Source organism: Papilio machaon, chromosome W (assembly GCF_912999745.1).
Source record: "Papilio machaon chromosome W, ilPapMach1.1, whole genome shotgun sequence".
NCBI lineage: Eukaryota > Metazoa > Arthropoda > Insecta > Lepidoptera > Papilionidae > Papilio > Papilio machaon.
The window spans coordinates 10,261,236-10,284,841 of record NC_060015.1 but is presented as its reverse complement, the minus strand read 5'-3'; the positions used below and the strand labels follow the sequence as shown (position 1 = coordinate 10,284,841).

The window sequence follows — 23,606 nt, the reverse complement described above, 5'->3', positions numbered from 1 at the left end:
TTGAATTGAAACCAAATGAGACAAAAAAAACGAAATCACATTTCATTATTTAAACAATCTTTTTTTTTTTGTATTCTATTAGTCTAATAATATTAGAAATGCTGAAGAGGAATTCATTTAAATTAGCTTAATTTCGTCCCGGAAAAAGATAAAACACAAAATGCTGGTAGCTTTTATGAACTAGTCGTACAACAATAATGTCTCATTGTGAGGTACACTTAATTATCCATATTACGTATCGCAATGTCCATTAATTACACGGCAATATGATTTGAGACGTTTACACGGCGCGGGCGGTCATAAAGTCAAGTCGGCGGATGAAAGAGCGCAAATAATTACTAACGTAAGCGTGCGTAGATCAAACTGAGATCCGTCGATCGATAAAGGATCTAGATGTGTTGCAGCGGAGATACTGTAGCTCATTAAGTATTGTGATAGACATTACGTACATAGAAATATAAAAGGAAGTAATAATTATAAAATTAACTTTTACAAAATGTCTTCTAAATACATTACTTTTTATTTTATTATTCTTATAAACAATATTTTATATTTTATGTTTAAAAAATCAATGGATTTCATTTCCTATTTTAAAAGTTACAATCTTTAGCTTTAAACCAAAGGAAGTTTCTTTAAGGCCATCAATTCCTATGGAGATCTGCAATAGGACCGACGTCGGTACATCCTCGTCTTTGTTCGTCCGTCCCCTCCCCTTACCGTTCCCCTTCCCAGCGCTGGGCAAGCGGTGATTGGAGTAAATGATTCCGCATGATCTTGTTTGGTTTTTGCTCTGTTTACGTTGTCGCGCTTGACGTTTAGTTGCCCCTTTTTAGTCTGTTTGTTTGTACGAATGATGGCTGGTAGTCAATTAGAGCTTTGTATTGCTAAGATCGTGATTGTTTTTTTTAAATTAAATTTATTATACGTACAAGGTAGCAATGGCAAGTAAAAAGGAATGTGAAACTAATTAACAAGGAAACTTGACTTAGACTTTTGATGATTATTTTACTTGAAATATATTAATTTTAAACCATTTACTTTTAAAGATAAATAATAATTTAAAACAGTTTTATTAGAATTGAACGAGTGACGATAACAGTCAGATAATTTTCTTTTTCAACGCCCTAAAAATCTGTATATATAAAAGAAAGTAGTGTTAGTTACACTATTTATAACTCAAGAACGGCTGAATCGATTTGACTGAAAATTGGTGGGCAGGTAGCTTAGAACCAGGAAACGGACATAGGATAATTTTTACCCCGTTTTCTATTTTTTATTCAGAGCGGACGGAGTCGCGGGTAAAAGCTAGTTTGTTATTAAATGAAACGTATTACATACGAAGTAAGAAAATAAATGACATTATTCTAAAAAAAAAAAAAAATTAGTCGAACTTTTTTTCGTATACAGTTTACTACATAAATTAATATTACAAAATCAAGCACAATAATTTCAACTTAATAAGTTGAAATCCACGACATATTTACATGTGGGTACATAAATAAAATGATTCCACGTAACTTGAAACACGTGTGCAATATAAAATCAGCATAAAATAAATGATTAACATTCAAAGAACACTCTGAGTATACTTCGCAACGTTAGCCCTTTACGTAATGATTAAGGGACCTAAATACACTTCCGTTGTATTAAAAGAAAACATTTCCGAAACAAATATTCCTTCATTAAGATATCAAGAATCAGTTGTAAAATTTTTAATTACTTAACAGTTGTTTTATAGAGATCAATGGTCACATTAAAGTTTTTATTTTTGTTATAAAATCTTATCTGGAAATGAAATTTTTTAATGTTTCTGAATGGCCAATAATAATTATTTGTTTGGATTTTATAAAGGAATTTATTTTTTCAGGAAAACAACAGATTTTAGAAAGAATACGCCATAAAATTTTATGTAGAAATTGTGAGTTTTATTCTGATGTTCAGTATTACTCTTGTAAAAGACAAACGGGTTCAACATTGTTCGAACTGTAAAAGAAAAAAGCAGATAACACACAAAATGTTAATGAGGTGTTAAATAACATTTCTCAGAATGTATTTCATCTCTAAAGTTGAAATTCCTTATGAATGTTGATAAAAAAAACTCGAAGCACACGTTCACTAGTGCCTTTTATAAAGTAAAAACGAACAAGACGCCTCGCCGGGGTCACATAATGCATTATAATTTTATACAAAGATACAAACTGCAAGACTCAAATGAATATGCAAAAGCGATGCATTTGTGTGCCGATTGAGTTATTGTAATCATCTGTTTGTGTGCATCGAGCTTTAATATGTCTACATGTGATGTACTAGTGTATTTACTTGCACATACATGAGGCGCTAGTGTGCCAGAGTTGGCGCTAGTGTGCGTGGTGCGCGCGAGCATCCGAAGAAATGCATATTTTATGACGTCTGCTCACATTCTGCGCGGTGCCACAAAGAAATTATACGCGCATTAAATCCGTGGAGGTGTGATTTTTTTTTTACGTTATACCTGTATAAGTTGGTATAGATAACGAATTATTTTTGTATACGAGATTAAAGATAGAATAACAAAGATTAAATGTGTAGAGCAAAGAAGCTTATATCTTTAAAAATTTCTTCCTTTTTTTAAATCAAAAATCAAACTTTTAAACAATGTTATAAGATAACTATATAATGTTAGATAGTATATTTTGTCTTTGGTCTTTTATTGTGCATTATTTTGAAAATGATCTCACAAGGTAACTAAGCATATGCCATAAAAAGTTTATGTGTCATTGAGTGACAATAAAAACGTGGTTTGGGCAAGTTTTAAGTAAATAAACTAACTTAACCTTAACTTGTTTACTACTTTATAACATAGATATAAAAATAATGATTTTATCCAAGTATTTCGATAGTGGAAAATAGTTTCATTAAAATTAAACAAATAACAACTTACTTAAAAAAAAATGAACATTGATATCGCAAAAATCTGCATAATTGTTAATTTCATAAAATTAATACTAAAAAAATATTCTTTAATTCGACTCCATTCGCTCTCTGTTTGTGTCGCAAGGATACGCCGAGCGGAGCCGGGTTAATTAACAAAAGAGTGGAGGATGCGCCACACATGCTAACCTCCGATGCAAGGATACTTATCATCTATTCATGAAAAGCTGTAATTTCTTAACAATTCAAATTTGAAGTTATTACTCGGAAGTGTGAATGTGTAAAAATGATTTGGCGGTTTTAGGAGCATGATAGAGGTGGAAGAAGCAAGAGAAGTGTGTCAAAATCAGTGATTTCTACCTACACCTCAAGATTACAAGCGTGAATTATCTTGTCTATTCAAAGGCAAAACGAGAAATGTAGAATAGATTAACTCCTTTTTTGTCAATATATTGTTTAGTTTAAATTTATTTATTTAACTCAAGGAACCCTAAACAGACAGACAACTATAATGATAAATATATTTTCACAAACATGTAATAATCAAAAATATGTTAGAAGCCGTGTTTTAATGACTGTAATTAACAATTTTTTACTAAATAAATTATAACTCTATCGCCTTAGGAGTTCACGGTCTGCAGACTGTTAGACAGAAACAAATATAGTTTTGTCTAATGTTTAAAAAGGACGGAAGATAACCTTATGAATATTAACAAGTTGTATGTTAGATAATCGATTAGAATAATCGATACATCATTTTCTTACTTTCGTGTGAATGTTGTAATTTAATATTTATTTTTAACAACAATATTATGAACGGTTTAGAATATAAACGAAACGAATTATAATGTTCTCGTATAAATTGTTCTGAATTTATTAATAGTATGAAGAATATTGTAACAGACTTAAATATATTAGCGTTTGCCCGCGACTACGTTCGCAAGGAATTAAAAAAAAACATTACAAGTACCCTATGTGTTCTTCCAGACTATGCTCTATATTTGTGCCAAATTTCATCAAGATCCGTTGAGCCGATCTAGAGATACCTCCAAACAAACATCCATCTATCCATTTAAACTTTTGCATTTTTATATTATTAGTAAGATTATTTATATCAGAAAACCTTTTCACAGAGATACTTAAATATTTATAATTATAATGTAATAAGTAATGTACAAAGAAATTAAGATATGTTCTTATGTCTCCATACTTTAAATAAATCTTTCTATTAAATGAATTTATTTTAGACTAATTTAATCTACCATAGAGATTTTTAAACCAACATACAATATCATCCGATTAATATTGTAATATATGTAGTTTAAATTCGCATTGTCTTCAAACATTTCATGATACTATGTGACTCCGCATTAATTTCTTAGAAAGTAACACTTGAATGAAAACGTAGCCGACTCTTTGTATGTTTAAATGCTAATGTCATTGTTAAATTTTATTACGAATTTGTTAGTACAAAAAACTGAATAATAAACTTTCGCCTACTTTATTTTTACTTATGAAGATAATCAAAAAATAGGGATAAAGTTTAACTCAATTTTATTTAGATAAAAACCTATATTAACTGCCAAGCTCAGATACATTTTTAATAGTTACTAAAACAGCCCCTGAATTTAGATTTCTGAAACGAAATCGTACAACAAGTACGTGTGATATATTTATTTGTTATACGACAGTAAAGCGCGGGCGATACGCCGTGTCGCAACACTAGCTCGCACGACAATCAAGAACAAATCGCCGCGCACCGGACGGACACACTGAAGCTGCTCTATTATACAGTAAATGGGAAACGCTATTTGCCTATTTATCCCCGCTGATCCCCAGTCCGTCCCCCGTCCGTCCCCCGTCCCGGGCGCGGAATTCTACGAACCAATTTAGTACTCGGCCGCGGAACTAGATGTGATTGACGGAAATACTAAAACTTCTCATTGCATTAGTTAAAATAACGATCAATTTAAATAAACTCGACTCTACTTTAACGGTGTGAAATAGCAAGTATCGTGACAATGTCTTTCCTATAGTAATTATACAACTTAACGAGTAACAGCGAGAATTTAGTAAGCAGTAGGAGAGATGATGACATTTCGAAATATAATGGTGTCTTCACCATCGCACTGTTCAAACGCATGAATAAAAAGTATTGGCAGTTATACCGGAACACGAACCACAACTTATATTGAATTAAACGCACAATTTTTTGCGAAATAACTCCAAAGCACATAAATGAGTAAAACAATCATGTGAATATGAGATTAAATTACGCACTTTTCGCTACCTACACGAGTATCATTGATGTACTCTTAGATGCAAACTTTATTTTGGCTCATGGTTAACTAGCGAATGTCGTCTACGCTGCTTCGGATGGAGAAACGCACACGTGGACCTTGTGTTTGCATCCATTTACATATGATGGATAAAATCGTTTTGTACGTAGTCTCTTGCGGAATTACGAGCCGGCATAAAGTTTGAATTGTATTATAAAGCGTTGCAACAAGGCCCTCTCCCAGCGCTAGTCGGAGCTCAATTGAGTAAATTTGCCTCTATTGAAGTGGATTAGAGCTGCCGAGGTTTTTACAATTACAGCCGGGGGCCCGCTCAGGAAGTTACGCGCGTTAACAAGATCTCCACGGAATTTGATGATCGCGCCCGACTCTGTTATAAATTATAACGTAATTTATTAATGCTATTTATTGTTGTCTATTTTTTTCTTCTTCTTGGCTTTCAAGTTTAGTTTTATGGAGAGAGAATGCATTAAGTTCTTGAGATTAACTGAACAGGTCTCCTATAAAAAATGTTATCCTATAAATCTACAGAATTTGGAATAAATATAATAAGTTATTATAATTTCTTATAACGCTAAATGTAACCTTAAATATAAAACGATTTAAACGACGAATTAACGGTTACAATATTATATTTTAGTGAACACTTATAATAGGTTAAAATTTATCGATATTAAATTCAAACGTTTTATTGCCAGAACGAAACAGACATCGAAATTTCCACATCATTAATTAAGAACAAACAAAAGTGTGTTTTATAGCGACATTACGCTCAATGGCTTATGTCAAATATCTCACAACACTTTCCAACTGTCTCAATGACAGTTCAACGTACAACAGATTAAATATTTGTGTGGAATCGATAATTAAGAAACATCCTAAATAGGCGATCACAGAATAAATTAGTTGCGTGTCACTTTTCACGGATACGTGCAAAAAATGCACGTGTTTTTGGAGAAATATTTTTTACTCTGTGAACGATGCGGTCGTTATTCAAATGATTGTTTGTAATTGTAAGTCTAATTAATTCTAACAGTTCATTATTATGTACTGTGTAAAGAAGGAATTTGTACGACTTGTTTTTGTACTTTTTTATTTTTAAACGAATCTTACCAAAATAAGTGTTTTATTTCTCTTTAAAGTAAAGTAATATTTGATAGCGCGTAACTAAAATATAACATATTTTTATTGCAATAAAAAAATAAGGAAAAATGAGGATATTTCGTATTTAAAGAGGATACCAAAAAATCACAATTCCATCATGTCAATGAAAATATTAAATATAAAAATTAAGATTTTATGCATGTTTGGAAAATTGTAAAAAAAAAATTGACGCATGATCAACTAGCGAATCCGGGATATAGGTAGTTAGCAAAAAGGATACTTTGCTATAAACACGTGACAAAGGACGAACAAATTAACACTGACACTTATTGAATTCTAAGACTGTTACGTGCATAACAGTTTCAAGGCGCGGCCATCTGCAACATACCCAGTGCACCTAATTAGGCCGACGCTGACAAATGTAGCATTTAGCAAACACACTGAAATGTTCCAGATATGCAGATTTGCACATTTGCTAAAACCTCACTCTGTTAGTTTTAGCTAACTAAGATGTTACCGGTTCAACAGTCGAAAGACACAAAAACGTAGTTAACTCTTTTATTTTGAATAAAATAGTTAACTACGTTTTTACGTTTTACGTAAGATGTAATAAAACTCACCACTTGCTTGTAATTTTCTTTCTTGTGAATCGTCAGCGTCCATCATTGATTGCTTTTGAAAGAATCCCTAAAATTTTTAATATATATTAGAATTTAAATTAATTAATATTATTTTATTAATTTATAAATGTAAAAGTTTAGATAGATGAAAGTTTGTTAAAAAGTATATTTTTTAATTCAGCGCGGAAGGAGTCGCGGGGACAGCTAGTTTCTAATAACGGCCTTTGTGAAAAATGTCATTAATTTAATTATTTAGAAAAAAAAAATTAAACGTGTTTACACGAAAACAAAATTTTCAGCTTGCAGCTTTACATGATATGAAAACCGTACCTGCATTTGTAAATTGGCTAAATCTTCTAAATTCTTTCTCATGAGAAGGTTTTGTTGTTCGAATTCGGAGACGCTGTTGCCAGTACTTGAAGTTGTGGATTGTTCCTGTATTAAAAAAACAACTTATATGATCAACACATTTAAAAAATTTAAAATATTCTATCATTAAAATAAGGCATGTAACCCTTATCGCGAACGCGATCTTAAAAATATCGGCATTAAGAGCTGGACGCAAACAGCACAAAGTAGACCAGTGTGGAGGAATTTACTTGACCAGGCCCAGGCCCACCCGCGGCTGTAGCGCCACAGATGATGATGTAACCCTTATCTCCAAGTAATAATAGCACATAAGAAAAAAACTTATTAGCCAAGAAAAATGAAATTTCGTCAAAAGGTACTTTTTCACTAAATTTTACCAATGAGTTTGGAGTTCAAATTCTTAATAACATTTATTTGAACATAAGCACCGTTTTACAAATGACTTCACAACTTCATTAATTACCTGGCCATCCGCGTCTCTCGAAACACTCAGATCAAGAGTCTGGTCGCCGTCATCCGAACCGCTGCCATCTTCCTCTTGACTTTGAGATCTGCCAAACAACCTCATTGATTGTTGGTTGATTATCTGTAATGCTCTTTGTCTGTCGATGAAAAATAAAAAAAATGATTAGTTTCTAATAAATTAACATCAATAAGAAGACGGTGTACTCGTAGGAATTTAAGGCAAGCACATAAATAAGGCACTAGGTATTTTAACGGTCATTTGTAACTATCTACGCCAAATGACTTAGTTATTACAATAACAACTTAACATCACGGAAAGCTGTATTAAGTCTAGTGTCAATTAAAAATGTTTTATCGGTACATCGTTGAATGTATGAATAAAAAAGTTACAATTTATTTGACACAATAAAGTTCATTTAAAACTGTTTTCGTTATGAGTAATAAACCATTATATTATTTAATATTGTCTCAAATTTATCAGATAAACGCTGTTGTTGATAAATACCTTTGAGCTTCTATATCATTGTCTGGGGTTTTAGGTGGTGTTATGTTCGTGGAGCCTTCATCTTCAGTCGCAGATGACGACCTTCTCAAGCTCCTATCAATGCCATCGCCTGAATCGTGTCTACGTTTCAAGCTCATCGGCAACTGAGTTATAGGTTTACCTAAAAACAAAAAAAAAAACAGTTGCTCAGTATATATCTAAATCTTTTATAAATGTTTATAATCTTTTTTTGCTGCATTAGATAATTTTCTTAATTGTGGAATCTTTACCTTGAAGTGCTTCCAAGTTTCGTATTTGTCCGTTTATAGCATCGGCTACTTCATTAGAAGACAAACCATATATTCCTAAAAATTCCTTCATTGTATTTATAGCATAGTCTCTTAAGATTCTATTTGTTGTATTATTTATATCACCATTATGTTGTGGTTCCGCCACTTCATTTGCTTCTTGACCTTCTCCTAATCTCTCATTGGCGTTAATATCATGATCTTTATTGTCCTCGTCAGAATCGGATTCCCTTCTTCTCGGAGGTGAGTTAGTTTTTATTAACTGTGATATAGCAAAAGGATTTTTGGCACAAAAGGTTTTGTTCTGTAAACTGCTGAAATTTAAGACGGTCCTTTCTCTTTCAGCTTCTTGATTTATTTGTAAACTATGTATATAAGAACGTTGGAAAGAATCAACTTTCTTATCATCGACTATACTATTTTGATAATTCGAATCTATGTTTTCATTTGAATCAGTACTTAATCTTCTACTGAGATCGACCGCTCCTCCTTTTAGAAGATTGAAGTTTTTAACTCCAATTTTTGCAAAGGTTCCATCGTCAGTTTCATCTTCGACCAGTTGGTCCGGTGTAGTTCTATCATTTCCATTGACAGGACTCTCGACGTCGCAGTGTTCTCCGTTGGAATCATCAGAGAACGTCGTAGCGTTTGGAGCACACCTGGGCTTGAAGTTCTTCCGTTTGTTTCTTTTAGGCATGTTATAGTATGGAGACATGTCGGTACTATGATCTTCGTGGTTGTCCGACGCCTCCGTGGCCCATGACGCGGTTCCATGATGCAAATACAGGGGTTCCTCTGACGCCGGCTGGAGTCTCTCGTGTATAGATTCCTGGTGAGCTGCCATCGCAGTAGTCATTGCAGTATTTGGACTCTTTCGAGGACCACAACCTGAAACGAGCCCGTCCTGCGAAAACAATACATCCAACTTTAGTTTTATACAAACAATCAAACTTAATTCAACACATTTTAGCGTCCAATCATAACAGTGATTCATTTTCGTTCAATTTAAATTGAAACAATGTATCGGGATTTAACAATAGTCTTTTGTTGACAATGAGATTAGCTGAATACTGTGGAAAGTTTTTGAATTCGTTTTTAAATTTACTCTCTGTTGTTTAAAAATAATGAATTCGTATCGATGGTCGCACGCTGCAATATTTAATAACGTCGAATGTGCTTACCTTAGGATCCTCCTCATGAGTACATTCTAAATGGCTTCGATATAATAGTTATCAGTCTTCTGAATCAGCCATATACACCATCTGAAATGAAAAAAAAAACATCGTCTTAAATGATTTATAATCGAAGCTTTTAATCTAAAATTACGTAACGAAACTTTAATTTATTCACGTAAATAACATATCTAGTCCAATTCCTATAACGTTCGCTATAATAATGTATCATTATGTCGAGATTACTTTTATAATGAAATCGACTAAAACATCGCGGTCATGGCATTTGGTGCTGTAAAAAAAAGGTTAACAAACATGCGAATTTAGCGTAAAGCGTTTGTCGACAAAAAAAAAATACTTCGTTTTTCTAGACGAATTGACACAATATGGTATAATTTAAAAATACGGTTCGGAGAAAAAAACCCACTTCAACGTGTAACACGCATCGATCAACTCTGTATGAAATAAATTTTTATCAACAACGTATTATAAGTCTTATTTTCGAGAATACGAGAACGCTTAGAACAAGTCGTGGTTGATAAAAAAATAACGTGTACTCATGTTGAAATTGGTAACGTGTTTTTGGTGTACAATTACTTATTAAAATCTAACACAATGATGTGGCCTTCGGCTCTCCTCGTTCGGTATCTTGAATCGAAAATGTCTTGGAATTGACATTTTTTGGTTTTGGGGGCGTCCATAAATTACGTGAGGTGTTTAAGGGGGGGAGGGGGTCGAGTCAAATCTCATCTAATCTTACGTTGGAGGGAGGGGGGGTCTCGGCAAATATCACGCAATTTTTTTCTGATTGAAACAAAAAAAAAATTATACTATTTTGGTCCATTTAATCCAGATTGTACATGCATAAGATTTAATCTTAAGCGTAATCGTAATACGATAAAGATCATTCACTAATTCGTTCAATAGAAAATAATTTCATTCATACTTCGACGTTATACATTTACTTACTGTCAAACCACCATATTTGTTTTATACACTGAGAGAAAATTTTATTTAACAGTAATAAAAAAGTTTATTTGGACTTGAAAAGAAAACTTAGTTAATAGTAATAAAATTATATTCCATGTGAATAAAATTTTATTAGTATTTAATAAAATTTTATTAGTATTTAATAAAATTTTCTTAAATACTAATATGTGTTTTTAATACGAATATTAAGTCATTAAAACAAATAATTTCAAAGAAAAAAATTAATATTCATCAATTATTTATAATATATTGAAATATATTTTCACAGTAAAATCTTTTAATAAATAAATAGTATAAAGATGTTTCAACGAGACATTCTAACCTAACCTACTTGTTTAATTCCCCTTCCAATTGATTAGCCAAATGAACGTTTTATTAAATAGTAATAAAATTTTATTACTATTAAATAAAATTTTCTCTCAGTGTACCAAATCCAGTGATCAGAACGAAGTTGAAGGATCAGATGATTTTACTGAAAATCATATGGACATGTTGGTTCCAATAGTCTCTCTTGAGACCGTGCATGATTCTCCATGGACTGAATTAGAGTAGATACTCTTTTTTAATCTAAGTAGTTACGATTTAAGTATTCTATTGTTAAAATTTTATTACACTTATAATTAAACTCTCAGCAACATTGATTACTAGTCATAACTAGTCGTAAATAAAAGCACGAAGCAAATTTGTTTTTTTCTTTTTACAATGACAATCCAACGCGTTTACGTAAGAAACTCACATTTTGAAAAATCTCACGTGAGATTGGGAGATGGGGGAGGGGGTTGAATAAAATCTCACGACATCTCACCAGGGGGGGAGGGAGGGGCAGAAAATTAAAAAAACACCTCACGTAATTTATGGACGCCCCCTTTGTAATATAAATAATTAATAAACTTTTATAACAAGCCAATAAAATTAATATCAAAGATTTATCAGAACGACATTTTATGTTATTTAAAACTACTATTTTTTTTAATTAATTGCATTTATCAAAAATTTTAAAAGATAAAAACACTATCAGACATTCATTAAAAAGACATCGCAAAACATTCTTTATTCTCATTTCGATTATGAATTTAATAATTTCTAGTATTTATACATTTATAATGTTAAAATATTTAAACTTTTTATCCTTAACAGTTCAAACAACTGTAAAGATATAGATTAAAATTTAATAACACAAAATAACAATTTACAAAACCAGTTGAACATCCGCTATTATTAATGATAACTGTATTATTTAATTAATCGAGATAATCCAATTTTAATATTACGAGCAATAAAGATTTCCACGAATATTACACGTAAAAAAACAATACATATAGTTATCTCTTTTTTCTTCAAAAATAAATAGAGGGATGACTATATGTACAAGAGTTTCGATTATTTCATTTCTATATTTGTTATTCTTGTACTCTTTAATTCTTTATTCGTGTGACTTTTATACTCTGTTATTAAATGCTAAGTTAATTATAATACAGTCTGTATCCGGTTATGAATTATATTTTGACATTACGCTTGAATGATTTGGAGCGAGTTGAACAATTTTTTAAATAGAGTCAAGCACGATTCAAATGCTATAAAAAAAGGTTCCGTAACTTTATAATGTGAATACAAAATAGACTATTTTTATATACATTGCATAGAAAGTAATGTTTGTCACGCTTAGTACGCATCGACAAATCTTTCTTATAATTCTGATGTTGAGTCATAGCATAAACTGTCGAGCCGAGTTTAAGGCTTGCATATCAGCATTGATTCATAGTATCTCTCAGAATTTCATAGTTAATTATAATAATGTGATGAATGATCTTATGTAGTAATCATCCAGCAACTGAAGGTTTTTAAATTAAATCTTATTGACAGAATTGAATTTTCTTTTTTTGTAGGAAGGCGAAAGGTTTTTTAAAATGTGGATCTCTAATTTGTTAAAGCTTTAATATCGTTATGTGTAGGTAGTTGTATATAGTTTATTGTAACACTTCTTGTAAGTGGCCGATAGCTGTTCGTGACTGTACTTACGAAACATCTGCATTAGAATGCTGTAACTACCGTTTATGATTAAGACTGTACCAAATTAATTCCCTTAAAAATATGCTACATGGTTTTACTTATAAAGATTATTTAAATAGCACACATTTAATGTTTCTTTTTTTAATGATTTTTTTTACTGAATATAGTTATGTATTTAATTAGTAAAAATAAACAAGGTTACAAGTAAAATTATTATACTAGTGTAGTCTCGTATGTTAGATCGAAATGTCGATAAAAATGTCGATAGATGTCATAGCATTCGATTGTCGATATCTACAACTAAATATCAAATATGGTGACGTGGTCGTGTTTTCTTAGAAACAATGCTTTGTTTTTTTTGGTGTACAAGTATTTTGAAGGTCCAGTAACATGTTTGTTAAAACGTGACATATATGACGCGGACAATTTTGATATGAAATAATACAATTAAAAAACTAATAACTTAATCAAAAGTATGTATAAAATAAGATCAATTAAAATTGACTTTAAATTAGTTATGTGCATACAACAAACTTACCAATTATTTATTTTTATTTTAAACTAGCTTTTACCCGCGACTCCGTCCGCGCGGAATAAAAAATAGATAACGGGGTAAAAATTATCCTATGTCCTATTCCTGATTCTAAGCTACCTGCCCACCAATTTTCAGTCAAATCGATTCAGCCGTTCTTGAGTTACAAATAGTGTAACTAACACGACTTTATTTTATATATATAGATTAGCTGATGCTTGTGATTTCGTCACCGTTGAATTTTAACAATGTAATTTCCTATAAAATCTCCTCAAAATAGGTCCAGACATTTCAGAGACAAGATATGAATACCAGATAAGAGAAGTCGCTAGTCGAAAGTCAAAAATGTATGGAAATGACGATAACTTTCGTTATGTCACGTGCATGTCACGAATTTTGACATATTTTGTCAATTCTACTAACGATAGCGATAATCGATATATCATTGTCTCTAACCATAAGCACAGCTTCTATTTACAAACATTTATTTAGATCATAAACTATGAAATATAAAGACAATTTCAGAACGACAAAACAACCTAATACTAGCCTTGGTTGATAAACTAAAGAATGTGGCTCAATGAAAACATGCTATTGTTGTTTGATACAACAAAATTGTAATAGAGAACGTATTGTTTCATGATTAAACTGTTAATGAAGTATTAGAAATATTTTTTGCCGTACAAAAGGCAAAGGTCAGTCTCGATGTAATTAACTCGTTAAAGCTACACCCACACTAGAGTGTAACAGCGACGTACAGAGCGAATTGAATAGAACTTTCTAAGTTTATTAAAAAAATAATTTTGCTTTTTTATTCACGTAAAAATGGTCATGAACGTAAATCATTAGTTTACAGAGAAACTTATTTTTAAAATTTAATCATGTGAAATCTTTTGAAAATAGAAAATAATTAGCAATTATAATAAAACATCAAGCATTTAAATCTAATATATAAAATTCTCGTGTCGCGGTTCTTGTGGTTAAACTCCTCCGAAACGGCGTGACTGATTCTCATGACATTTTGTGAGCATATTGAGTAGGTCTGAGAATCGGCCAACATCTATTTTTCATACCCCCCCCCCCATTTAGTTTTTTTTAACTGCGCGCGGACGGAGTCGCGGGGCAGCTATTAGAATATAAATATTACAAAACGCATTTCTAGCTGTGAATTATTTATGTTTTTCTTTCATAAAGAAATGAAATAATATTTCATTACAAGTATAACTTCAATCGTCCCAAAGAAAAATTCAATCCACCCTAATTAGGCAACACCTTTGCAAAAGTTTAGTTATAAAACGGATATAAAAAGATTTAGCAATTGCTTAGATTTTGAGTTACTCCTTTGTTAGAGCTTACACATTACAGTTGAAAGCTCAAAGACATTGTGATACGAATCTTGTATTCATTGCGATAATTTGTCACGAAAAGTTACGACAAAACTTACGTAAAGAAGGCGCGTTAAGCAAGACGACTTTCATTAGAGGACTATAGTTCAATTAATAATTGATCTGTCTATCCTTATCCTTAGAAAACACACTGACACGAAGGCGAACCGAATCATACTAATATTATAAATGCGAATGTTTTAAGTTTTTAAGTTTATTAAGTTTTTTTTTTTAAATTCCGCGTGGACGGAGTCGCGGGCGACAGCTAGTTTACTATCAAGATTTGAAGCGTTCTGATATTGCTAAGCTTTTACATGTATCGCGTTATGCGATACTGTGCTAAGGGCTTTATTCGCTAAGAACACTGACGAATATAAACTTAAAAGTTAGCAGTAAAGGTAACTTAGGTTAAGTAGGTTTTTTAGTGATCTATTAAATTTTCCTAAGCAACCATTTTCAGACAAAAACTGTAGCTATAGTAAACAAGGGTAATCTTACTGTACGATTATTAGTTAACTATTTAGTACAGTAAAGTTGTATAAGATGTTATCTATTCCATCCATTCTAGCCATGGGGTTTGAGACCAAAATTTCCTTTTAAAATATATTGTTATCTCTATTTTGACGAAGTCAATGAGAGGGATGACGATATATTTTATACAGAGACTAGCTGTCGCCCGCGACTCCGTCCGCGCGCAGTTAAAAAATGGGGGGGGGGGTATGAAAAATAGATGTTGGCCGATTCTCAGACCTAATGAATATGCTCACAAAATTTCATGAGAATCGGTCAAGCCGTTCTGAGGAGTACGGGAACGAAAACTGTGACACGAGAATTTTATATATTAGATTTTTGCCTCAGAAACCTTCGGTTAACACGCACAAACACCAACATCAAAAGATGGATATCTCAGTTCCTTTTACTTAATCAATGGTAATTATATACGATAGTACAGTTAAAACAAAACTAAATCTAAGTCGTACTATTTAATGGAGATTCGTTGCAAGATTTTACTTAATTCCGAATCGAGTATATCCCATCTACGTTTTTAAACGCTAACATAGAGTCAAATCATAAATTAGTCATGTAAAAATATAGAGGTAATAACTAAATCAACTGTAATCTTGTTTAAGTACCTACAAAACTTAAAAGATAGAATTGCAGATATAATAAATACGAATCATCATCATCATCATCATCAGCTCACTATACGTCCCCACCGAGGGGCTCGGAGCCTACCCCAAGTTAGGGGGTGACTAGGTCATAGTCAACCACGCTGGCCAAGTGCGGGTTGGTTGACTTCACACATATCATTGAATTTCTTCTCAGATTTGTGCAGGTTGCATCACGATGTTTTCCTTCACCGTAAGAACGTCGGATAAATGTACATATGTAAATCGAAAATCGAAAAACACATTGGTACATGGCGGGATTCGAACCCAGGACCTGCAGATTGCAAGTCAAGTGCTTAACCCCTGAGCCACCGACGCTCTTAAATATATATGTGTACGTGTATAAATACGAATAAGAACTTAAAATTGCAGAAGCAAATTATCAAGGTTAGTTATAATTTTATGAAAATTTTTCAATAACCAACAACGACAGTTCCACCACACCAAGCCACTTCCGTCGTCCTTCGTGCGCGGCCATCTTGGATCCGCCATGTTGGTATCCGATCAATATTAATAATGCGCTTGCGCATGTAATTGTGACTGTTTTATTGTTATTATTGGATATTGTTCCGCGCAAGGCTGCCGCGAAAAAGGCCAGTTTTACATTTATGGTGACTGTTAACGCATTGATGGATTTACTTGAGGTTCATACGTGTTGTGGATAATGAACGATGCCCTACAATAAGGTTCGGTGTTAGCCGTTTGTTTTCAATTCTGTCAACCATGTTTGGTTCATACGCCTTAAAATATTTAAAAAAAAATACATTTGCGAATTGAAAAACAAAGTACCATCAATAATACAGGACATAATTAAATTAGATCATGTTAGCCGCGTGGGTGTAAACTGTGGACCACGTCTTATCGGTTTTCTATACGAATTAATTTAAAATCGGCGAGTTTCGAACAATAATTTATTAGTCGCTGCAGGGGATTGTTTTTTTTATTAACTTACAACAAAACGTTAACGACCTGTTATGTGGAAGCGTGTAGGCAGTAATTAGTCTGCGTATCGCTTTACCAAAATAGTATTAATTTATTAATTTTAAAGTGCTATACAAATTTTGTTACGTCAATTTCACGGTATAGGTTGGCAACAATGATTTAATGTTCAACGCCTATTAATGTCCAATTATAGAGGTTTGATTTAAAATATGGTATTTAAAAAAAATGTACAAAAAAGCTTCATCACTAACGTTTTGGAATAATTACAGTAACTTTACAATAATTCATGTATTATAAAGTTTTCGTCGTTAGTTATGTTAAAGATTCTTCAAAACATACTGTAATATATTGTGTAATAAATATTTTACATCTTACAATCTCCGGCTACAGATAAAAATAGTGCAACTACGCACAGACAACATAATATATAGAGAGTGACATAATACTAGTGTACACCCATGACATAAATTTTAATACTCTGTCGTCCGCAAGCAAATAACTCCAGCTTATTCTACAGGTGATCATTATAGGCCGTAAACTCGCCGATAAAATAGATTAGCGCCACATTTGAATATTCAAATGACAAACACGGGCCGTTCGCCAAACATGCGGCTCGAATTTGTGACCTGCTAATAAGAGATAGAATGATACTGGCAGGTGTTGCGTTTTGATTTTTATTTTGTCGTTCCATTTTCAAATGATAATAAAAATTGTTTGTTTTTATTTTATTGATTTTTAATTTGGTATTTAGTTAAAAGTATTTATTTAGTCATGAATTTTTATTCTTTCTGGCTTTGATTATATTAACTTTTCGGTTACAAATTATGCACTTTTTCTTTCTAATTTCTTTAGTAAAAAAATGTATTTCTTTCCGTTAACAGCTTTTTCATATACACGTTCTAAATGTTGAACTATTGGTGTACATAATTGGGATATTACAAAAATGAGTAACGCTCAACAAAGTATATGCAATAAAGTTCATTGTTTATAATGGCTAGCGGTATGAATTATAATTAATAGTACACCGATCCATTATTGCAGTAATTCATCGCGACTTGATATTCCGCGCGCGGCCCGCCATTGCTCGGGCGCATTCTGAATGTCTGTCTATGAGGGCTTCGTTGGCAGGAAAATGACGATCAATACTTTAATTACAATATTTATAAAGTAACACTATTAAACAAGGTAGCTGTCGGAAGCAGTAAGTCTGTTAATTTTGTTGTGATAAATGTCCCAACAGGCAAAGTATCATGTTGATTTTGAAGGAAGGGTTTACGTAATATGTTTATCATCAAAGAGATTATTGTTACTGCTTATTATTCCGCTTGCAGTAAAATAAATACTTTTGTAATTAGAGCATTGGAGCCACAGACTCAACATTGCTTTCGGGGTAGCCATTACAAAAAAATAAAACAATTACATATCACTACTAACAATTGTTAAGACAAACTAAAGCTTATTTTTAACTGTATAAGATTTAAATTTCATTAACAGGATTGTAAATTAAATTCTCGTCAACGCACACGTTCTAGTTTCAAACGTTTCCACTTAAATTCAAATGTTTATTACGACAATTATCAATTAGGACTATCGAAATTTATATGTGTACCTTAATGCATTGTGATACGATTCTATTTTGAGTGGCATTCGTTTGATTGACGGTATATATAAAATGGTATGGTAATGTTTTGATATGGCGAATGCTTCTGAGAAGAAACTTAAGGTCCTCTCAGTCAACAGTAACTGTTTTGCGTTGTTTATGTAACGGGTAACGTTACCTGTGATGGTTCTCGGTTCGCAGATCTGTGCGTAGGCTACGCGTTATCGAGTGCGGTGGGTCTAGCCACGGTGGTCCTGTTGCTATCAATTCTTTGTATAATAATAATTAATTAGCTATTGATAAAATCAATTCATGTAACAAAATGTATTCAAGATATTATGGCAGTTTGAAATTAAATTGCTCTCCGATTTAGATGTTTGGAAAAGAGATTTAAACCTAATGTTACAGTTTTGTGATCGTGTATCTTATGTTACGGTGTTCGAAGAAATTCATAACACGTACTTATACATATGAGTAATTTGTATGAAATTTAGTAACTTATAATAAAAACAAAAGTACTCTTAAAATCAGAAGTAGTAGTGAGTCATAAATTGGTGCTAAGTTGAATAAAACAAATATTTTTGTACGCGTTCAATTATAAATCTTATTGGTAAGGAATAAGGTATGTTTCCATTAATTAAGATGAATATTTAAAAGAAAAGCATTGTGTGGGTTCTCTACCAGACGCTTATTCTGCAATAAATGTATCGAAACGCAGCGGATTTATCTTACAATAACAAACTTGACAAATTCTTGTTAAAGATATTCTCTTTGGCATGCGCTGAAATAAGCCAGCGTCAAATTTCTTCAAACAAAAATCAATACACAAACAATAATTTATAACAATTAATAAGCATGTATGCCGTTTTAAGATTAAACGTCATTTTTAAAATTCACAATCAAAATATTTGAATAACCAGTAATAAGTATTTTGTTTCTTTATACCTCATTATATTATGTATATAGCGTTAAAACAAAACGTATTCAAAATAAATTAATACGAGAATGCTAAGTAATAAATCTTGAAACCGAAAACAGAAAATACCAAACGAAATAATTTAAATAAATAAAAAATGACTTAAGCGGTAGTGAGGCGGGAAAAAGGAATTAAAATCCAAAAGAACAGATTCTTTAAGATAATGCTTATTCATTCCACATTTAAAATCAAATTTTCAAATAAAGAACTGGACTCGGACCATCGAATGTGCGCGCGGGAGCGAGATGGCTATACAAGGAAACATGTAAATCAGACAAAGATGGATATCTCATTATGATTGACAGCTGGGAACGTCGGCCTTGAAATATTTGAAACATTATATTATTATAAAGTACACTATCTTCATTCAACACAGGAGCATGGCGGTCATTAAAGTCAATTAACTTTAATTTACAAAATGAACCAAATTGCATATAAGACATTTTATAACATCACTAGCTGTCGCCCGCGACTCCGTCCGCGCGCAGTCAAAAAAAAATGAATAATAGATGTTGGCCGATTCTCAGACCTACTGAATATGCTCACAAAATTTCATGAGAATCGGTCAAGCCGTTTCGGAGGAGTACGGGAACGAAAACTGTGACACGAGAATTTTATATATTAGATTTTTATTCAATAAACAAATATTTTCTTAAGCAGTTCTTTCTTCAGTCCTAAAAGTTCAATAGTAGACGTGGAGCTTTTGAAACACAAGCTTAGTGAATTTAGTAACTAAAAAGTCTAATGTACAGATTGCAATACATTTCTACAATTCCGGTATAGTTACTTAGATACATTTTTAACAAACTATTATGTACCCTTTAATCAGCCTTTTAAATTAAGGGATACAACAAAAACGTTCATTTAAATTAATTTTTTTATCGGTCTTACTAATACACTGGGTAGTTAACTTTTTCTATGTCCGATCTACTCTTGTGTAAATTCCTCATTACCCGTATGTATAATGATGGCAGCCGCTAGATGTTCATTTTTAGAAACGTCGAGTTTCTCCCGAACACGTTTTAAATCATAATTCGAGCGCGTTTTTTTCCAATTCAGTACGTTGACTTTATAATTTAATTCTTAAACGTTTAAATTAACCGTTTGAAACTGGTGAGTACATCACTATTTAATAAGGCTGACAGTGACAGATTAAAAATGACTAATATTCTTTTTAAGAATCCAGTTTCTTTCAAACTTTATATTAGAAGTGTTGCCACATAATTTTACAAATCTATATTGTCTGAAATTTTTCCATAAAAAAATAATAATATGATACATACCATCGTTGGTAAAAGCTTTGGATACATAAAGACAATTTGCGTTAAGAAAAAACTTTTAGAATAGGTCTTTTAGTTACTGTTTGGAACAACTTATATTAAACAATGATCTAATCGTTTTGTTTATTTATCATTTCAATGGTTGAAATTTATGAAACTGTGTACTGTGAGAGGTCATTGAGAGTTTGTATGACCATATTGTTTATTGTTTGCTACTGAGTGTCACATCTCACCGTTTTGTTTACGCGTATAATATATCAGAGTTTATTTATTCAATGATTCTCCGAAATGATTGCCACATCAAAACCGATATCGGAACATCTCTATATTTCTTCACATCACTATCGAACACGTTTCCCGCCATTTGTTCTGACAAATCTATTATCAAATGTTGCCACTTTTCAAACGACTTACCAATCTATTTTAATTCGTAGAATATGTTTTAAATCCAGTTTTCTCAAAGAGTATCAAACAATACAGGCGGTATCGAACCATTAAGTCTGTGATCACGAACTGTCTCGCAGAGATCGGATTATTAGACATCCGGATATTCAAATTTCACCAACTCAAATTTCAAAATACTATTTGTTCCATGTTTTATCTGTTTTTGTCAAGTTTAAATTATAAAGCTTTTGATTGTTTCCTTCATCTATATAACACAAAGATAAACAATATTGAAGAAATAAAAATTTCTCAGAAAAAAATATGTTCAAATTTTTAGAGAGTAGAACAGTAACAATTCTTAAACAACGGATGAAGAAATTCGAAGCGAGTTTTAAGATTACAATTTCGAGTGGCTAGATAATTCTGTATTAGCATACAAAGGAGAATTACCGTCTCGCTGTGCGTTCGTATGTCATAGTACTTATATTATAAGAGGCCACGCCTTGTAGCTGTCATATGTAACCTAATTAGGCATGAGCTTCGCTTGCGTTGCTCAACTATTAAAATATTGTTATAAAAGTACACAATAACATCTTGTATGGGCGCGAATTGATGACTCATTTACACCTATCATACACCTTGAAGTACCTAAGTATAGTTTCATTATTATACTTTGTTACTATCACTTAAGGTTAACATTTCTGAATAAGTCAAGATGATGATTTAAAATAAAAGGATGCATCAACAATTTGTATATTAACGCAATTGTATGCATTTTTTATTGTATTTAATAATATTTGAATGAAAATTTGAATAATTATTTTAATTAAAATTCTAACAATTTAAAAATTAAAAGAAAAAACCTTTTTAAAACCAAGCTTTTATTACGTAAGACAAAACTATTCGTCAAGACGATTCAAATGAGCCCAAACTTGATAAAGTTGTGTCGGTTTATTGCGAAGTTCCTATGGCCATCTTCCAGCTCCATCATCAGATCAGCACTTAGAATATTGCATTGTCACTCACTTTACACATTTGAAAAATTTCATCATAATCGGTAACCAGAAAATGGATCAAATTTGATTTGAAGATTTGATGACAAACATAGGGACAGATAAAACTAAATAAAAGCTTGTAAAAATGTAACTGGTCTATGGCAGATAATATATATAAACTATATTTAATATGTCGTTATAAGTTAGCAACAAAGTGTTAAGCACAGTTGGTACGAGTAGTAAACAATGGAGCTATTCAATATTTATGTAATAGGGCACCAGGAAGACATGGCGCGGTTTACTTCGAAGCCCATCATTAAATTCCTAACACTTTTCACATTTAAATTCATAAATTTCCGGTGTAAGTGAATTGTGATTGTAACGCGAGGCACGCTCGACCGATTGTACACACACATTCCTAGAAACATATATTTTGTTGCCTACTGCCCGCTCAATAAATATCAATGCGAAAGCTTCTACTTCGCGCCATCTAATACATTCAAGTGTTATTACATTTGTTTTATTCAAATAAAACGTATTCTAGGTCGATATTAAGCAATAGACGTTTACGTAAACATATAACGTAATTTCAAATGTACAAAATTTTTATCAGCAAATCTCTATACAAAATTTTGCAAAATGAATTACCTATCATAAATTGTCCATATTAGAAAGACCTATTCGAATTAAATATTTGGTAGCAACCCGATGCCAATAAAAAATGGACACCAATAAAGTAACGAAATACGTAACACAAATTCCATTTGCCGCACAATAGAGAGCACATACGATTCCAAATTCAAATTTCAATTTAAAAAAAAACAACGCATAGGAACGCAACAGCGCGGATTTTAAATATGGCTCGAATTCAGGGTTACCAATTCATTATTAATTTCCAATATATTCTACCAATGGAATAAAAAAAATAAGTTCATTTCTAATTAAATGCTCACAATATAATTAATAGACAAAATGCAGATTAAAGTAAGTAAGACAATGTGATTTTCTATACTAAAATTACTACTAAATTGTGCAAAATCAGAACAAATGGTAACCCTATTCCATTCTGATTTCGTATTCTTAATTCGAATTCAATTATTATTTTCAATTACCGTGGTGCGGTCGTGAGGCGAGCGGCGTACCATTGTCCTACTTTATTTTTATTTGTTACAAAATACTTAACTTGCACGAAAAAGCAATATAACTTGTTAAAATAATATTACATTAGATTTAACGATCTATTTTGTATTATAAGTATTTGTTACACAAATTAATTTGTTCCTATTCTATGCTTTAAATATATTTTTTTAAAATGCTAAATTATTAGAAAGTGTAATAAAGTTTCGTCATCACAAGCAAATGTTTCTGAACGTAACGTGCGAAGAATACTTGTAATGTTTTTTGTGTATACTTTTTAAAACTAAATTATTCAATTATATTAATTTATTTATATCAGAGATTTTTTTAACAAACCTGTGTAATTGAATTAAGAGCTTAATTTCGAGATCAATAAAAACTATCATTGTATGTCCAAAATTACACTTATTCCTTTACACATTTACAGCTTTCGAAGTCGGCAGTGATAAGTAGATCTAGTTTTGAAATTGTCTTAAT

The 23,606-nt window shown here is 31.8% G+C and overlaps 1 protein-coding gene across 1 annotated transcript in view; it reads right to left on the bottom strand.

Annotated features, from left to right (window-relative positions):
- Positions 1–23,606, bottom strand: part of LOC123723395 — an 89,274-nt gene that overhangs the window by 6,555 nt on the left and 59,113 nt on the right. The window contains exons 3-8 of the mRNA XM_045685962.1: positions 9,739–9,819; positions 8,540–9,461; positions 8,271–8,430; positions 7,764–7,902; positions 7,262–7,366; positions 6,932–6,998 (exon numbers count right to left, since the gene is read on the bottom strand). Of these exons, the coding sequence (XP_045541918.1) occupies positions 6,932–6,998; positions 7,262–7,366; positions 7,764–7,902; positions 8,271–8,430; positions 8,540–9,413 (1,345 nt within the window). The 5' untranslated portion in view covers positions 9,414–9,461; positions 9,739–9,819. The remainder of the gene's footprint in view (positions 1–6,931; positions 6,999–7,261; positions 7,367–7,763; positions 7,903–8,270; positions 8,431–8,539; positions 9,462–9,738; positions 9,820–23,606) is intronic.